General features: G+C 40.3%; 1 protein-coding gene across 7 annotated transcripts in view; it reads right to left on the bottom strand.

The window, feature by feature from the left end:
* The window catches only part of utrn (utrophin), a 187,694-nt gene that overhangs the window by 58,297 nt on the left and 110,057 nt on the right, over nt 1-19,340 (bottom strand). For all 7 annotated transcript variants that reach the window (XM_030722455.1, XM_030722453.1, XM_030722452.1 and 4 more), the window contains 3 exons: nt 14,078-14,250; nt 12,145-12,301; nt 1,685-1,814 (listed from right to left, as the gene is read on the bottom strand). In XM_030722455.1, the coding sequence (XP_030578315.1) occupies nt 1,685-1,814; nt 12,145-12,301; nt 14,078-14,250 (460 nt within the window). The remainder of the gene's footprint in view (nt 1-1,684; nt 1,815-12,144; nt 12,302-14,077; nt 14,251-19,340) is intronic.

Genomic DNA, 19,340 nt, shown 5'->3' with positions numbered 1-19,340 from the left:
AGAAGAAAAAAAAAGTAGTCATTCAAGAAAACTGCTCCCCAGACAATCATTTTAACTGCAAAAGAGATGAGCAGCTCTCATGAGTTCTTAGGTCTTATCTCCAGGGTAGTGACTAAATTACCATCTTCACCTGTTGCACCTCTGCAATCTCGCTTTTTCTCATCCTGCTCCCTGCATACACAAACGCCTGACACTGCAGGTAACCCGTATCATGCTGATATACAGTCTGATGGTGTCTGTAGTTTGTAATGAGGAAAGATGTGTAGAGGCAAGCGTTTGATTGGCTTTATAAAACATTACTATAGTAATACACTCTTGATGTTAGGGCTTTATCACAGTGTTACTCTAAGAAATTCAATATCCTCTGATTACACCACAAGCACAGCCTCTGATCTTCAATTAGTTTTTTATCTATTTACTGTATACAATGCGATGACGCTTTGATATCTGCATCAAAGATCACAGACAACAAGCCTATCGGTCTACGCTCTGAAGTCTCGCCACACCCCCTACACATTCCCTTGGGTCGATTTAATTATTTACACAGTAGAGATTTAGTTAGAACGGAAATATGCTGACCTGACAAAGACATCCCTGCTGCATCCAAAAAGAGACAGAGAGGAAATGCTGAATGAGTTGGTGTATGTTAAAGCCCTGGCTGCTCTGTCATATATTTATACTACCTTCAACAGAGATTTCTTTGATGGTTTGAATGACTTTAACTTCAGAACTGAGGCAAGGAACACGTCAGATTCTGGTTCTGGCTGAAAAGCAGCCATTCTGGTGACTGCAGACAGGATCATATAATTGCAACAGCACCCCAGCCAAAGGGAAGATACTTCATTTGGCTGCCCTCTTATTTACAAGGGGTCACAAATGGATCCATATATTTGCTTTGGCACAGATTTTGAGATGCCACCTTACACTTGTTGTAAAGTCAAGTAAAGCTCCATAGACACCCTTGTTAAAGGCCCAATTAACAGAAGGAAACATGGTAACATCTTGGAATAAGTTAATATAGCTAATTTATAGCTTCATAACCATTGCAATGGCGATCTTTTTTTGATAACTCACCAGCTTAAATTGTATTAACAATTAAAACAGGGCTTCACAAAACAGTTGGTGAGAACATGATAGCTATTTCTGTCTTTTAAAGTATTTAAAGTTTGATGCCAAGGGCTGTGTTCAAAATCAATGCCTATTCCTTCCCTATTTACTACAGAGAACTTATTATTATATACTCCCTCTTTAGAGTGAGAAATTTAGTTGTTTTGATCCAATTCATGTTATAGAAGGAAAAAATGAAGTGTTTCATGGATGCATAAATCACAGAAACAGGTGATTAGTGATTTAAAATCTGTCAACAGACTACACTCAGAGACTGAACTGTGCATGTCTAATATTTTATCAACTTCTCCAACTCATTATATCCAGATACATACTGTATACCTAAAACATCAGACTGCCTGAGGCTTATTATCTGATTTTACCAGAAACTGCTGAGTTAGGAGGTGGGGAAAAACAGCATGCCATGGTTTTAATGGACTGAGCAGTGGTGTAACTATTTTTAAGCTGTGTTCATTTATCATTTCAAACCTGGTTTCCAGGACTTAATGTTTTTTTATTATTATTTTAGAGTAAATGCAGAGTTTTTTGTTTTTTTTTTAATGAAAAAGGAACAAACCCGTCTTTGGCTGCAGGTTCTTGCGTGGCTCTCCAGGACCCTCAATGGGTTGATCAGCAAGAAACGTCCTCGCCTGGTCCAAAGTGCTGATTACCAAGTGCTCACGCTCCTTCAGTTCCGACCGTAACGCCTGCAGGAAAAGCACAGGGCAGTGGCTTAGAGGGGATCTGATGCATATAAAAATGTTACTGACATCATACTGAAATTTCTTTGTTACTTTGTTATGATCAACACAAAAAAACACAGTACGTTTGATGGCAGAAAAAGTTGTAATTAATGTTTGGTTTTTTTAATAGAAAATGAGTGCATTTCCTCTGCTGATACGTGCATGCTTGACTCTCATCTCCTGATCTTGTCTGTGCCAGTGAACTCCAAGTGAACCTGGTGCATTTTAAACAGGGTTTTGTATCCAGATTACTGCTCCATCCCCTCCAGAAATATATATAATAATCAACAAGTTCTGCTTTAATTAGCCTTGACTTTCATTATATCACAAAACAGGTTCTAATGATGAAAAACACACACATCAGACCAATGAACAAACGCAGATGTTTACATTCTATCGACGAGATACACAGCACGCTCAGCGGCTAATTAGGTGATTGCAGAACAGTTTCCCTGCTCAGTCTTCGCCTATTAAATGGAACCACAAGAGGTAAGAGAGCGTGGTGAGAGAGAGTGGCTATGTTAGGAGTGTCAGCGGTATTGAGAGCTCTGAGAACAGAGCAGCGATTGAAGTGAGAGTACAGGGTCAAACTGGGCTTCTCCTCTGGGTCGGTGTGAAATTAGCTGAGCAAGGCACAGAATAAAGTGAGTCACTGTAACCCTGCAGGAATAGTCATTACTGAGCTGGCTAGTAACACTGCATATCCTGCTCATCCTCTCACAGCGCAGCTCAGACTGAAATAAGCATAGTACCCCGCACACACTCCAGGCTCTACAGTACAGAGACGCATATACTAAAAACTCATGAAGCAATCTGATGAATGCTCTTAACCTTATGGCAAGAGGTCAGCATCGCCAGAGTGCAGGACAGGCGATAAAGCTGCATAAAGGGAGTGAGAATGGTGTGTAACGCTATAATTGCTCTTGTTTGAATACACATGTGATACCCCGAGGTCTTCATTGCCTACCAGAGTGCGTGATTGCTTTGTGAAGAGGCAGTGTAGTTGAAGACACTGTGAAGCTAGTTGATTAGATGGGACGACTCGCCCTGATAAAGTCTCACACTTATCAGACTGATCAAACAGTCGAGCGCAGCAGAAATGAGATGCAAAAAATTGACGGCAAGATGCTGGCTTCACTTCAATCGTATTACCAGCATCATCCGAGGACCTAAGAACAGAACAGAAAGGATCGCCTTGAAAAGAAACTATCCTATCCGGCTGCATGCTCTAACACCTACTACTTAAGATGCAGCTTACATGTACACCCATACTTTAACTATTACCTTCTGCGTGACCTTCATTATAAAATGTCACTGCTATCTCATTTTAGACATCTGTGTGAACATTTGTCCTATTTAGCCTATAATTTCTTGGGTGACCTTAACCCTATGACCACTTATTTCTTAAAAAAAAACAAAAAAACCCAACAACAAAAAAAACCTACACAGTAATTTCTGGAAGTAAAGTCTTGTAAAAGTTAGATTTAGACCAATGCAATGACAATTTCACACAGCCTCCTGCAGACAAATGTACTCTCACCCTGAAATGGAGCATCCTGCTGAACACAAATTAGATCATCCCTGCTAATAAATGGTTTGCTTCGTTCCAATGATTTCCTCCCCGTTCACATAGAGGAAACATAATAAGCAGGTAGCTCAGAGAGGGGACCTTGAGAGATAGAAAGTAAATGAGGTGATTGAGGAAGAGGAAGATGGGTGTGTGCAGAGATAAGAAAAAGAGGATGAGGAGCTGAGCAGGGAGGACTCCCCCCCAAGTTGACACCAACCCTTTAGTCTTCTATATAGAGTTTTTGTTTGTTTTGCACTCACGGAAGTGTTGGTGGTTTAAATTACCAAATTAAATGAAGGTTTATTTACAAAGTCTGCTGCATATTACTCAGAGTGAAGCAAGTAAAATATTCTGATATCAGTTTTGTAATGTGTTAATGACAGATAACAGCTCAGGGTGAGCATGAACAGCATCCTAGTGGAAACATACTGTACTTGGATGAATAAATCAGGGAAGCCTAATTACATCCAGATGTAGAAGACACCAATATTCACAGCGTCAAACCAGCAAATGGCTTGTTGAAGCCATATGTAGAACTGGCTTGTTTGTTTACACATATGTGAAGTCTGACTTGATATAATACATTTTTAACATCTCTAAACAACCATCGATAATAATGTGTGATTTATGATGCATCTGCCATATGACGATTATTAAAAAGATCTGCTTTTATATTTATGTACAGCCCCAATACAAAAACTTGAGAAACTGTGTAAAATGTAAATATAGACAGAATGCAGTGATTTCCAAATCTCATAAACCTATATTTTATTCACAGCAGAAAACAGAAAACATAAATATAAATATTTAAACATATTTAAACATAAATATTTAAACTGAGAAAATGTACCATTTTAAGAAAAAAAATGAGGTCACTTTGAATTTGATAGCAGCAACACATCTTTAAAAAGTTGGGAAAGGGCCATGTGTACCACTGTGTACCACTGTGCAGCATCCCCACTTCTTTTAACAACAGCCTATAAACGTGTGGGAAGTGAGGAGAGCAGCTGCTGGACTTTTAGGAGAGGAATGTTCCCCTATTTTTGTCTGATACAGGATTCTGGAAAAGACGTCGTCTGGATGGGAGCATATGTTGCTCAGAAACCCAGATATACCTTTCAGCATTGATGCTGCCGTTCCAGATGCGTAAACTGCCAAATCCATAGACACTAATGCACTCCCATACCCATCAGAGGTGCAGGCTTTTGAAGTTAGCGCTGATCATCTTCTTTCCAAAAAGAACTCAAAATTTCAATTCATCTGACCACTGAACACTTTTCCACTTTTCCAGGGAAGACGGCAGCATTTCTGGATAATATTTACATATGGCTTCTTCTTCTTCGCATGATAGAGCTTTAACCTGTATTTGCAGATTGCACGGTGAACTGTGTTCACAGACAGTGATTTCTAGAAGTGTTCCTGTGCCCATGCAGTGATTCCTATGACATTTTCTGTTTTTAATGCAGTGCCGCCTGAGGGCCTGAAAATCACAGGCATCGAATATTGATTTTCAGTTTTGTCCTTCATGCACAGAGACTTTTGTTAATATTATATGCTATAAATGAAGATCAAAGTCTCCATAATTTTACATTGTGGAAAATTCTGAAAATTTTACACAATTTGTAAACAGTTTTTACCAGCCTGGTGAACCTCTGCCCGTCTTTATTTCTGAGAAACGCTGCCACTCGAAGATGCTCTTTTACTAGCCAATCATATCACTGACCTGTTGCCAATTAACCTAATTAGTGTAAAATGTTCCTCCGGCTGTTTCTTTTTAGTATAACTTGCTTTTCTAGCCTTTGTTGCCTTGTCCATCACACCATCACAGCTTTTTTTGAATCGGAGTCGTGATGTCAGGAACAAACTGAGTCACTTCTGAGATAGCACTTGTTGACTTCATACTGAATGATTTTTCTTTTCTCCTTCTTGTATTATGCTGGTTTGTTACCTATTATTGCATTCCTGTTGACCACATCTCTCATTACTCACACAAATATATACTTTCCAGTCTGAGTTACTGTATTTGCCCTGTCTGTTGTATAATGTTACGTCTATGAAAAGCAGTGCTGTATTATTTCTGCACTATGTGTCAAAATAAACTCAAATACAGCTTGAAAAAAAAAACAAAAAAAAAAACTGTTGATAAAGATCATGTGGCTTGAGAAGCTTAAGAACAGCTTGTGGTGAGGCTGCTGTGGTCAAAAGTGGACTCTGAAGCTCAGGCATATTTATTATAATAACAGCCATATTAATAATCATATCACGCAGGCCTAGTTTGGGTAATAAAAATTCCTTGTTAGTTACAATAGATGTAATATTATCTTTTAATGTATTGGCTCCAAAGAAACAAGCCACAGAAGGTTGTAATATCTGCAACGTGAGCAGTGCCAACTAATCCTCTTTGTTAGATAACAGCCTCTGTGTCTGTTATCCAGCCACTGGGTATCCTTACAGTTCAGGCAGGTGACAGCATAAAATACCTTTACCCAACATGCAACCAAATATTTTTAGTGAAAGCTCAGCAAGCGCACATTATCAGAGTTTCACACAGGGACACACTTTTCACACTCTGAAAGGTGGAGCTCAAACGCACATGCAGCTTTTAAGTTAACAAAAAAGCTTTTTTTTTTCCCCAAGCAAATCCCAGTGAGCCTTTGAATGATGAGACATAGACATCTTTGTCAAAGACAAAACAGGACAGGTTTTCTCTTTGCTCTTTTTCAAGCTCTGGTACATCAGAATACGGCCACGGCTTCTGTGATTTACGGAGACTGGAGAAAGAAGGAGCTCTTGTCACTTTCACAATACTTCTGGCATCTACCTTGTAGCTATGAGTGACCGTGACCTTGGCTGTGTGTGTGCATTTCTGTGCCTGAGCGATTATGTCTGTGTGCAAGTGCTTGTGTCCAGGTCTGTGTAAGAGTGTGGTTTGTGGCTGTAGCAGCACAGCAAACTCTTATCACTAAGTGCCCTGTGCTGTGGCGCCAATGAGATAGCATCACAACACAGCTTCTTTCGGAGCTCTGCCAAACATCCCTCTTCCTGCTCTCAAAACCCTATCTCAGCCTCTCCGCGATATTACCGTAGCCCTCATCTTCTAGAAAAAATAAGCCTCCCAAAAGGAATACAACAATATACTATCTGTCAACATAAGAGAAGCACCCAGAGGGAATTTAAGGAGCCTTGACAATAAGAGTTCGATCACACTTTTTTTTGGGGGGGGGGGGGGGGGGGGGGGGGCTTTTTCTCGAGCAAAAACTATTTTTAGTTGAGGCCAGAATTTGAACTTCTGCTGTCTGGGCCAAATTAGAGTTGCATCAGTTGCGCAGTTCATAAAGGACCCTCAGAGTGATTCAACTGAAAATTTAATTGCTCCTTTGCCCCTAACGTTCACTGTTATCTCAGGATAGCTGAAAGTTAGTGATAGCCAGTGGTCGTTTGAAAACAAATACTCCACTTAACGAATGCATTCAACCTTGGACACTGTTAAATTAGTAAAATACCCACAGGCTGTGCAATGTCTGTGGATGTACAAGAACTTTACTTGCAACAGTTCTGCAATTAACAACATTTATTTTTCTTTTTTCTTTACTTTTTTTTTTCCTTTTTCTTTACTACATTATTACATTAGTGCAACTGCCATTATTTATAAACGGTTAGATGCTTTTTTTTTTAATGTTGCTTGCAAAAGTACATCTTTGAATAGCCTTTCATTGCATCATTCTTTAAAATAGTATTGCAGTATTTAGTCACGCTTGTTCCCACTGATAATTACAACTAATGACCACACTATTGTTCATTTACTTCTTTTGCTTTAGACACTACCCTAACCTTCAAAAGTCAAGGGCTTTGCACATGACTTTAGTAAACAGTTGCTGACTTACCAACAGTTTCAGAGCAATATTAGCATTATTAACAACTGTATTTGATGTGTTTAACATGTGGGTGGTATCTTTAAACTGGATCTCTTAATGTGAAATTCAAAGAAATGCTGATGCGAGTGAGGGAGGCTATCAGACTGATAAATCATTTTAAACAAATCAATGATATGGAAAAAGCTTTGAGAGTGGCCAACCATCTGGTACATTTTTAAAAAGAATGAATGTACTGGACAGGTAAGCAACAGACCACAGAAGACAACTGAAGTGGATGATCACAGAATTGCTTCAATGGTTAAGAAAAACAGCTTCACATTAAAACAAATGACAGGTGTGGAAAACCGGATCAACTTGTTACAATACAGTGTTCTGCTGGATCCTGGCATTCACATGAATGTTAGTTTAACATGTACCACTCACCTAAGCATTGCTGGGGACCTTACTCCCCAAACCATAGCAATGATACTCCTCCAGTGGTTCAAGAAAGACAACAAAGGACCCAAGGCGTTGACCTTACTTGTAAATGAAATGTTCTTGAACACACCGGATCTAAGGATGCCCCACCCACAGCCAACAGGACCCAAAGGATCTGCTACCAGTGTCCCATTGCCAAAAACTACAGGACAAACCCAGAGGACCCCAAGAGATAAGAGTTGTTTTGGCAGCACAAGAGGGGCTTCTAAAATATTAGGCAACAAAGTTTTATTATTTGTAAGGCATGTGTGATTTCAACCAGCAGTGCTATAGACCATCAAGACACCAGTCTAGCAATTTCATTAAGCTGCAAGTGTAAATGAAGCAGACAAAAACAATTTAAAGTTCCTCAGCGAGAGAGAGAGCCAATAGTGAGCCAATAGCCCCCCCGCAAAAGAAACCCTGAGCTAAAGTCCAGCACAGTGCTTAAATCCATTTCATTCTCTTTTACTACCTGTCCGTTCAAGTGTAAATGGTGCTAATCAATCATGCAGGCACATTGATTAAGATGAGTCCTGTGGCAGATTATTAGACTCTCCCCGCTTTAGTCTGAGTAATTGTATGCTACTTAAGCAAATTTAGAAGATAAGAGGAAAAAAAGTTAACTAAATTTAAAGTGAATCGCACACTGCCTGTTGCCGGTGTTCATTCTGAAACATTTGAATGAGCTTTTGAAAGAACCAGATTGGACTTTCCTAACAATGCCGGCAAGAAAACCAACTGTTGCTGAAAGATAAGAGTCGTTAAAGATGCCCACAAGCTTTTGGTCCCTCGTTCCCACTCCTTGATCTAAAAGCTGCTAATTTAATAGAAGAGACTGATGAGTTTAATCAGCTTGATGCTGACAAAGGCGTTTTACTGGGTAATTGAATGTGCAATTAATAAACGCTATTATGGCCATTTTAGAAGAGAAAAAACAGACACGGATCAATACACAGAGAAAGAGTTACGCAAGAAGTAACTCAAGCAAGCCTGGACAATACCCCTTCATCCGCCTCACACTTTCAGCACTTCAACAATCTGCTTGTTGAACTATAACTCAATGCAATAGATGAGTTGGAAATCTAAATATCGTGGAAATAAACAGATTGAAATGGGCCATGCTTATACTTTTTCTACCTCCACTACCCTCTGGTCCCCTCATATATAGTAAACCTATTATGTCCTCTTTCTCTCTCCGTCCAATTTTGCTTCTGTTTGCCGCTGCCTGCCTATCGCTTTCTTCTGTAACTGCTCGGACCACTGCTCTCTCATATTTTTCTTCCTTCCAATTCGTTAATAACAGCAATATCCGTTGCTCTCTGCTGGGCTAAGTGGCTTAGCCTTCATCTTTTATCTCCCAAAGTCTCCCAAAACAAAAAGAGGGGGAAAAAACCCACTTTAAGCCTTCCCTACCTCACAGATACCAATTTCCATATACTTATATCTATGCGCATTCCCCCAATCTCTCCGCCAGAGCAGTTGCTGCATGTATTACTCACAGACTGTGTCTGCGTATGTATGTGTGAGCAGAGGGGTCTTGGAAGTATGTGTCTGTCAGTGTAAGCAAGTAATAGAGCATGACATGTTCAAAGCTCCAGCTTTTTGTTCTGCTTAGCCACCTCCCCAACCCTTCTAAGGGTCACCGAGACCTCCAGGCCAATCTACAGAGAACACAGAGGAAGTGAGGGGAAAATATAACACAGGGAAAAATGGTAAGTGAGCCTTCCGCACTTTCAACTCCCCAGTTTCATTATTTCCTGTTTGAGCATTCTCATAGCTGAATACCTGGAGATGAACAAGGGGAAGCAGAGATGAGTAAACGTGAAAAAAAACATAGGGAGGAGGAGAGCAAAGAAAAGAGGCACAAAGGCTGGAGACAGAAACCACAGGGAAGGATGACAGAAAATGAGATAAAAGGGCTGAGAGAGGGTAATGAGAAAAGGAAGGTAAAAGTGGACATGAAGGTAGATTACACTGTGGTTACTGAGTGTGCTCTCAGACTCATTGCTTATATAATGGAGCTCATCTGATCAGCTAAGGCAATGCCTTTCTCTTTTCTCTCTAAGGTACTCAGTAGACACACAAGAGTGAGCCTCACCTCAGATCACAGTAAGCACATTTTGATTAACCGATCTCAATCAAAATCACTAATAAAATTCTCATACTGAGCCCTTGGTTCCTTAGTGACTGTCCAACAGTATGGCAGAGTGTGACTCTTTTCCCATAATATATAGTTTCTACATAATCTGTTCTGGTTTTTGAGTAATGATTCTTCATTAAACCATTAAAAGACTATACTTAGCAGGCATTACAGCAGCCAAGAAATTGATCTGCTGCCATCGGAAGAGCCCGCTCTTAATCTCTGTGGTAGATCAGTTATATCATTTTCTATATTTGCCTTTAAAAAGGAAATGCACTGAGCACACTGCTCTAATGATTTTTTTTTTTCTTTTGAGGCTTGGAATTTCTGTATTGTAAATATTATACACTTTGTTATCTGTGTCAGTTGTCTTTCCCCCACCTTTCATTCATATTTCCTTCTACAATCACTACAGAAGTGGTTCCTAAAATTGAAACTCATTGCTTTTCAATATGCATGATTGCTTCATTAGCCTCAATAAGTATGATATATAACAAAGTGCTACCTAAAATTAAATTTCAAAATATTAGTAATGCTTGTGCTTAAAGGGGTTTGTTAAACTTCATTAAAAGCTTACGTGACCTTAAAAGCAGATACAGCATTTAGGAGAGTGCATATAGATACACTAAATTGCCAAATGTATTCACTCATCCATCCGAATCATTGAATCACTTCCATGGCCACAGGTGTATAAACCAATCACCTAGGCATGCAGACTGTTTCTACAAACATTTGTGAAAAAATGGGTCGCTGTCAGGAGCTCAGTGAATTTCAGCGTGGTACCGTGATAGGATGCCACCTGTGCAACAAGTCTAGTTGTGAAATGTCCTCACTATTAAATATTCTACAGTCAACTGTTAGCGGTATTATAACAAAGTGGAAGCGCTTGGGATTGACAGCAACTCAGCCATGAAGTGGTAGGCCACGTAAAATCATAGAACCTAACCCGACAGAACACCTTTGGGATGAATTAGAGCGAAGACTGCGAGCCAGGCCTTCTCGTCTGACCTCACAAATGTGCTTCTGGAAGAACATTTATGGGAAGTTTTGACCACACTCCTAAACCTTGTGGAAAGCCTTCGTAGAAGGCTGGGGCGACGTCATATTAAACCCTATGGATTAAGAATGGGATTTCACTCAAGCTCATATGCGCGTGAAGGCAGACAAGCAAGTACTTCTAGCTATACAGTGTATAAACGTGCTTTACATATACTACAGAGGTAGCAATACACGAGTACTGAACTCTCTGTGTGTCGGCTGATCTGTGTGAGTGTGTCTGTGATCCTTTGCCAACACATGACTGCACATGTGTTTACTTCTCAAGGCGTTTTTGGGAGAACAAAATAATAGTGTGGCGAACGAGGTGCCGAGAAACGCATTACGATGTCAAGAACAGTGGCGGCCGGCAGCCTGGGAGTAAACAGTAGCCACAGGCTGAGTCATTTATCTGAAAGCAATTACACTCCAGTGCACTATCACAATAACCAGTGGTTACAATAAATAATACAGTGGGGAACACTGCTGACAAATAGCAGTGATGGCAAAGGTATGAATGGGTCAGTGCAATAAAGGTATTGACTGCTTGTTAGAAAAACTGATTCTGTGCAGCGTAAGGATGACAAATATCAATAAGTGCAATGATAAAATGGGAGGAACAACACTACTCACTACACGGGACTGATTTTGAAATTGGTCTTTCAAAATCCTGCAATGATACAATTTTAAACAATTAAATGTACTGTAGCTACACGACTGCCCAGTCAGGGTGATTACTAGTACTGCTTGTATGCGTGTGAATATGAACTAGGTGAGATTGTTTGCTTTTCAGAAAAACCTGACCTCTGACCTTTATTTACGTTGAGGTCGAGGTTAAGGTCGCCAGCATTCAAACTTGTCCAAGATTTTTAATGGATGCATCTGCGGTGTGAATTTGAACATTCTAGGTCCCATCATTCTTGAGTTATGGTCAACGTTAAAGTTTTTGTCAGATGCAGACGCCGCAGATGCCACGACAATAGCTCAACATTTTATTCAGAACAGCCCAGCTAAAAATGCTTAAACATGCTTCGATGTTATTTGGACTGTTGTATAACACCTAAAAAGATTATGTAGGCAGAAGATGAATTTTTTTTTTTTCCACCAAACTTCCTGTATCATAACTGAAGGGGTTAAAACAGAATCAAGAAAACTTCACTTTCTGGAAGCTTGAAGAAGAAACAATAAGGAGCAAACTGTGGCAGAAGTTCATACCGTGCAGTGATTCTGCTGCTGCAGCAGGGTGGGCACATCGCCTCCGATGGGCATCTGCTTCGCCAGCTCCTCATCCTTCATGCAGATCCACCTCCACAGCTCCTCCAAGAGGCCCAGCAGTCGAGACCAGCGCTCAGCACTCGCCTCCAGATGTGCTCTGTCAATATGAAATAGCCACTGAAACTAATATGTCCTAACAACCAATATATATCCTCTGTAAATACATCCTTTCAAATGCTGTACTTCTACATCCTCACATATTGTGGTTACTGTTATTTTTTCAGAGAATTTTCCTCTAGATTATAGTGTTTAATACATACTGTACACTAGGGTTCAACAACTTATGAACTCTTCCTACTACATCATACCTATGACTGCAGTTCAACACATAAAACCCTGTAAAAAAAACAGATTGCTAACCACTCAAAAGAGGTTGCTACCCTTCTGGAGTGGATGTTATTTGAAGAAGGGGATGCAGTCAGCTGCTAACGGTGTGGGTGGCAGCATGCATACGATGTGTGTTGATAATCACTTTTGCTTTTCTCTTCTCCTTTGAGCAAAATGTATCTGAACACGGTGTACAGAGACCTCCTAATGCCACTTACTGAGTTAGCCTTAATTACACATGTACTGCAATTAAGGCATAATGGCCTGTATGCAATTATCACACAGGATCCTACCTCCTACACACACGCATGCACGGACACACAGGTTTCTTGCCGTCTATTACCCTTGCTTTCCTTTCTGTGCAATACTTGATCTTGACTAACAACCATTTCGCCCACCAAATTAAACAAACAATCATCAGTGCTAAATCTCTCATTCCACCATTTTTATTGCTATCCCATATCACTTTGTTGTGCTCCTGCATGGCTTTCTTCATCCTCTCTCTTCCTCTTTGAACATCTCCATCTGGCCCTGTCACCTTCACTTCTGTGTTGACTTTCTTCACTGTCTGCATCCCCACTCATCACCAATCTTCTTTATTTATGCCAAGGTTGTGGCTGACGTGGCACTACATGTGCGAAGTTTATGTCCTGCTGTAGTTGCTCTCAGGTCCTTTTGGAGCTGTATTTCATCCTTCCGCTCCTCGATGGACATGTACAGCACAGAAGCCGGTGTAAGGCTGATAATAAACAGTTCATATGAATATGTCCCCAAAAAACTGTATGTCAATGAATGGTTTTCCTTTAACCTATGAAAGAGTTCATTTCATGAGTATTAAATGCCCCAATCAACACCTAGTAGAATTAGATTTAGTGGACTTGGTCTCAGTTTAACTTTTGATATGTGATTTATATCTTTCTACACAGGCCTGAAAATAAAAACATTTTTGGCTTCTTCAAAACAAACTGCCTGGTGTTTCAGAGCAGAATAAGAGCAACCTTGGAAATATTTATCAGTGTCAACTTTTGAAATGTTGTCTTTGGGATTGCATGTCTAGCGGTGCAAAGTTGGGCTGACTGCTCCAAGCCACTCAAATAACTGGTTTCACTACGCTGCAAGTGCAGTTCCAATCACAGCAGAGTAGGACGCCAAAAGCTCAGCGGGCTATAAACTGGTTTCTGCAGGACATTCTGTTTTATTGTGTCAAAAAGGCACGATGTAAACAGGCAGCATCACAGTTTTGTGACACTCCTGCATCCAGTATAACAGTTGTGCCATAGGTCTACTTGACATCGTTTTTTTTTTTTTTTTTTGGGGGGGGGGGGGGGGGGGGGGGGGGGTCATAGCTCGGGCAATGGCATAATACACTAGCTGACTAAAGCAGTATACTGAAGCTGAGACCTACCTGAATCACTGCCATGACTCTATCTGCCTAGAAATCTTTTTCTTTCCAAGTTTAAGAGCAGCAAAAAACTGCAATCTGACATACATGACCCAATGATTCGAGAAAGGAAAAGTAACTCTTCCATCTGAGAGTTTCACTGACCGGATGTTGGCGGATTTGGCCTTCAGGTCGCTCCAGCGCTGGTTCATGTCATCCAGTCTGTGCTGGAGGAACACCGCTTCCTCTGAGCTGCCCAGTGCTTTGACCATCTTCGACTTGTTCCCGTCGACACTCTTGTAGATGTCATTGTGGGCATCGATCTCAGCTTGGATGTCCTAAAAATACAGACAAAGAAGAAGATCCATTTTATCAATGAAAAATTAAGGTTGAGCAAAAGTACAGTCAAGGACAGCAATAAAGCAGCTTCACATCATTCCGATCACCGAAAACTGGATATGACAGCTGACTGTAAGTGAACCAAAATTTTGGGGAGATTTTGTCACAAAGGCTTTTCTTGAGGAAGATCACAACATAATGCCTACAACTTTACCAGAGGGCAGAAAAGTTTATATTTTCATAGAATATCCTCAAGGTACTTTGACTAAAAAGATTTTAACTTCTACCCTTTTGCCGACTTGGAGGGCCCACGCCATCTGAAACCAAGTCCCTGAGCAATATCTGCCTTCATATTAATGCTGCATTAGGTTACACCAAGTCTGAACGAAAACAAGCCTTGCTGATTTTATGCTGGGATACAGTATGTAACTCTAATGTAATGCAGTGTGACTCAAAAATGCTGTATGTATGGATGTGTGTGTATGGATATGTGTGTGTGTGTGTGTGTGTGTGGTTAGAGGTGCAAATTCAATATTATGACAAAGCGAGATTTCATGTTTGTGTGTGTTTTTAGCTCAGTGGCTCTATTACAGAACCACATCTCAAAGGGTATGTGTGAACGTTTTTGTGTGAGGGTTAAATCACAAGTGGGGGGACTGACGTAAGCAGAAGATCCTGTCAAATGTTTTATTTTTAGATATATAAAACTGTTCCGTGTTCTTCTCTCGCGCACGCTCTCTACTGGGACTCCCCTCAGTTCAACCTTTTTCAACTGCACATAAAGAAAAGACTCCAAACAATAGCATGTGGGTAAGTGTAACACTGCTTGGAGCACAGAGATGTGCAAATGGGTGGAAATTGGTGTAGCTAATAAAAGTGTAATAAGACTTATAGCCTACAACAGTGCAGTAATGTACTAAGATAATGTAAGACATTGTGTGTAAAATAACATCTTCGGCAGCTTAAGTAGTTACTTGTGTATTGTTTGCACAGGAAATGTAATATTTTGCAGTTATTCTAATTATCAAACACAGAAAATGCTATTGTTACTGAATGGCTTTCTTATCCTCTGCATCACCATAATAACTGTGCAGAAATGTTCTGAAGTGGCACTAATGTGCTACTACACTAACTAGAGACTAACAGATGCACAGATCAGCTGACGGCTGATTTTGACCAATTACAGATGTATTAACGGATATATTGCCCAATATGTGCAGATATTAACACTTTTAAACATAAATAAATAATATAATAAGCTCAAAATATGCAGCAAAGCTGAGCAGTCAAGCAGCTTCTACATGTTAAGTTCCTCATTAGTTTTTGAAAATGATTAGGATTTTGCAATTTCCTAAGTAGTTCGATCATCCCGTCGTTCCATAGTGAGTAGGGATGGGTACCAAAACCTGGTATAAAACAGGCCACGAAGCTAAATTATTAAAGATCAGAGTTTCAATAAGCTCCATCATTATTGGAACTGCTTTTGGTACTGGATGAATTAAGAAAATAGATTTATTATTGCTACATAAAAGTAATCCTCCAGTTATCTTTTCATTATTTCTGACCAGCTCCCTTATTGATTTGCCATCCCCTAACCAGAAGAGAGCTGCTTGCTCTCTCAAGACTTGATTAAACTCTGTTGTGGACACAGACATGTGGAGACACAACAGCTGAATACTGTTTCCTGTTATACTTCCTTGAAGATCACCACCTGGACCACATGTGCAGTTCGTGAACTGTAATGTAATGTAACATCCGCACAGAATCTTGCGCTCACCATCTGAAGGCCAAATTTACATCACTTGGACCCAAACTGCAGAAAGTATAATAAAGACTTAACAGGAATGACTACTCAGCCATTGTGTCTCCAGCTGTCCATGTCTGTGCCAGCAACCGAGTATAATCAAGAGACAACATGCAGACTCCCGCAGACCCTGGTCTCAGGGAGGATTGCAGAGAGAACTAAACTCTCAAAACTGCTTTTTACTCGACTAGAGTCGATGCTGACAGTACCACAAGCGCAACAGGTCTTTTACTTCTAAAGCCTTAAATACGAGCAATGTGAAGAAACATTTAACAGTAAGGTGGACTGTGAGCTGGGCTTTTAACTGCCCAACTCACAGTTCAGCTCTTGTTGTTCAGGTAATGTTATATTAGCCTTTAGCCCACACATGATTATCTAAAGTATTATTATAAAACATAAAAATGGGGCTAATGATTAAAAGTAACTAGCAGCAAGCTAACTGTTATAGGTGTGTGCATTCCAAACTCATCTGGAGACAAAAGCACCATCTGAACTGGTGTTGAGACAATTTCAGTTTGGGCTGCAGTCTAACGTTACAGTACAGTAAATGTTGTCTGAGAAAGTCCTGCAAAAAAACTATTTTTGCTCAGAAGTGAAGAGTGAATGAAGTTTTTTTTATGCATAGTGATATGTATTTAAAGCCCTTCAGGTCCCCAATTCATACTCTTCAAGCACCAATAAAATACATAAAAACACATATGGGTCCAACATTCAGTACTAATAAAATAGCTGAAATGCAAATCAACTGATTCATTGAAAAAATAATGCTGCAGATTATTATTTGTTAATTTATAGGCAGAAAATAAAGTAAAGCATAATGTTTAAGTACCGGACCAATAAGCTGTTAAGGTCTTAATGATACTCCCTCCCTACTCCAGCGAGACTGCCAATACTCAACATTCAACTTCAATAATGCATGGTCTGTATGTAGAGATGCCAAGTGTGTGTACTTTTTTGTATACAGCAAGAATGTTGAAAAATCAGCACTGGCTCCTCAAACTCAAAAACAAAAAATATTCAATAAAGAGAAAAATGCTACAAAATAAAACCACATTATTGCACATGTACACCCACCAATCTATACAATCTCAGTACAGAGGGAATGCTTAACGTGTAGGAAACAACACAGGAGATGCATAGAGTGGAGTTATGTTAGATGCACATGAAAAAACATGAAATTTGTAAAATACATTTTGCATATTTCAAAGCAGAGTTGAAATGCTCTGGAAAGTGTGCTGTTGGAAAAGAAAACTGGGGACAATACATTTCAGCCACAGTGTGACCAGACCACACACAAAACAGCTACACCCAGCTACCTGTGGCAACGTGCCGCAATTTAGCGAATGCCAATAGACATTTCAAGGAAGGTGGAAGCAAATGCCTCTGCTGTGCTCTACAAGTATAATCATCCACTGCCTTTTTAGACACAAATAAAATGCATCTTAAAGGTTATAGAAGACAGAAAGAAAGCAAACAGAGAGAGAGAGAAGGGCCAGAGGGGGAAGATATGGAGAGAAAGACAGAAAGACAGACAGAAGAGTAAAAGAAAGAGACACACACACCAAGAGTAACAGACAGAGAGACAACTGGCTACTGAGCCAGCTGGCTGTGTTTCAAGTCATTACCCAAGTGCTTCCCTTGTATTTTTCTTTAGCACTTTTTACTTCCAGTGGAAGGAGTCTGTACACACACCCATACACACTAGCACATTCACATATAACACAGAAAGCACACATTGCAGGGACATACAAAGGCACATAGTCATTTACAAAACCCCTCTTTAGGGTATATTTCAACCAGTGAAAGACTGCTTGGAGCTGGTGGTTTAGAGTAGTATAGTGATGGATCATGTTTTCCCTCTCATTAATAGAGACATCCATAAACATATACACAAAAAACATTTGTATGCCACAGGTCACCATGTGAGCAACCACTAGCCTGTGTTTGCTGCTCTTCAATGTTTTATTTATGAATTATTGACTAAAAATGGACGGTTTTAAGTCCTGGCAAAGGATCTCAAATATGGCTCCTCTCTTCAATCTATAAACTTGCACTCGCCATACACACAAACACTGATTTATGTGCAAGTGGTAAGAAAAGCAGCAGAAAGGTTAATGGGTTCTGGATCTCATGCACACTGTAATGAGTGATAGCGATTTGCTGGCTGTGATCTTGTTGGAGATGGAGAAACAATTCGACCGAGTCTCCCTGGAAACTGAAGCTACAAATGCTGCATAAAGCTTCATGGAGGATAAAAGCATTAAACACGCTGTTAAACTAAAAAATAACACCCCAACGTGCTCTCCCGTTGGTGAAACTCACCTAAAGCAACTTGTTTACATTAACAAACAACAATGACCCTTACTTGGCTATGCCATGTTAGCCTTTAGAGCTTAATAAAGCAATTAAGGTAAAGGTCTGGTTTGACAAATGATGCTGATTTCACAGCTCTGGGTCTCATTCTATACTAATTCGCTCTCTGCATGCTACGCTCTCAGAACCATTCATTCCATTTTAATGAGTCCAATAATGATTGCTTAGACTCCATAAAGCCGACTAAATTAGGTCCACAACAACAAACCAAATGTGAGGGGAAAGGAGAGTTTGTAGGAGAGTTGTGTTTGTAGTCATAGTTTGCATCATTCATGCCCCCCCACCCCCCCCACACACACAAACTATGGTTAAGCCATGACAAAACAGATTTATAATACCTGTTCAAACTTTCTGAGCAGCTCCTGCAAGCTGAAGTTGAAGCCAATCATTCTGGAGTATGTGATCTGACTCCTCCCACTCCCTCCACTCCCTACATCTTCTCTATTGTCATACAGATGAAATGATGCTTCAGTTTCAGGGCAAGCAGACAAGTCCTCCAGTGGTTATGGTCAAAACCAAAACCTTCAAGATCAGGGTTCAGATCAAAAGTAAATCCACAGTTTGGTGAATCTCGAATCTGGCAACTGAAAAAGCTAGCTCTTGCAAAAACATCAAATGCAAAAGGGTCAAATCCAGGTTGCACTCCCAAAACAGGCAATTTACACACCCCTTGGCAGCACTCATACGTGCAGGCTGGTGTGTGTGCTCGCCCAATCCCGCCACATGTTGGTAGCATCCTCCTTTGAAAGGCAGCCAGACTGTGTAGGGAGGGTGACAGTTACCCTGCAGTCATGCTTTAGAGCTGAGACAAAGATTTAGGGACAACTGGTGCCACTGGAGGTTTGACAAAGTAGCCGCTGTAGGCTGATTGTTCAGTTCCTCGGGCCAGGAATGGAGCACTTAAACCAGGAC

This window comes from Archocentrus centrarchus, chromosome 24, assembly GCF_007364275.1.
Source record: "Archocentrus centrarchus isolate MPI-CPG fArcCen1 chromosome 24, fArcCen1, whole genome shotgun sequence".
In the NCBI taxonomy this organism is placed as follows: Eukaryota; Metazoa; Chordata; class Actinopteri; order Cichliformes; family Cichlidae; genus Archocentrus; species Archocentrus centrarchus.
The sequence above is the reverse complement of the archived record's forward strand: the minus strand, read 5'-3'. Positions and strand labels throughout refer to the sequence as shown.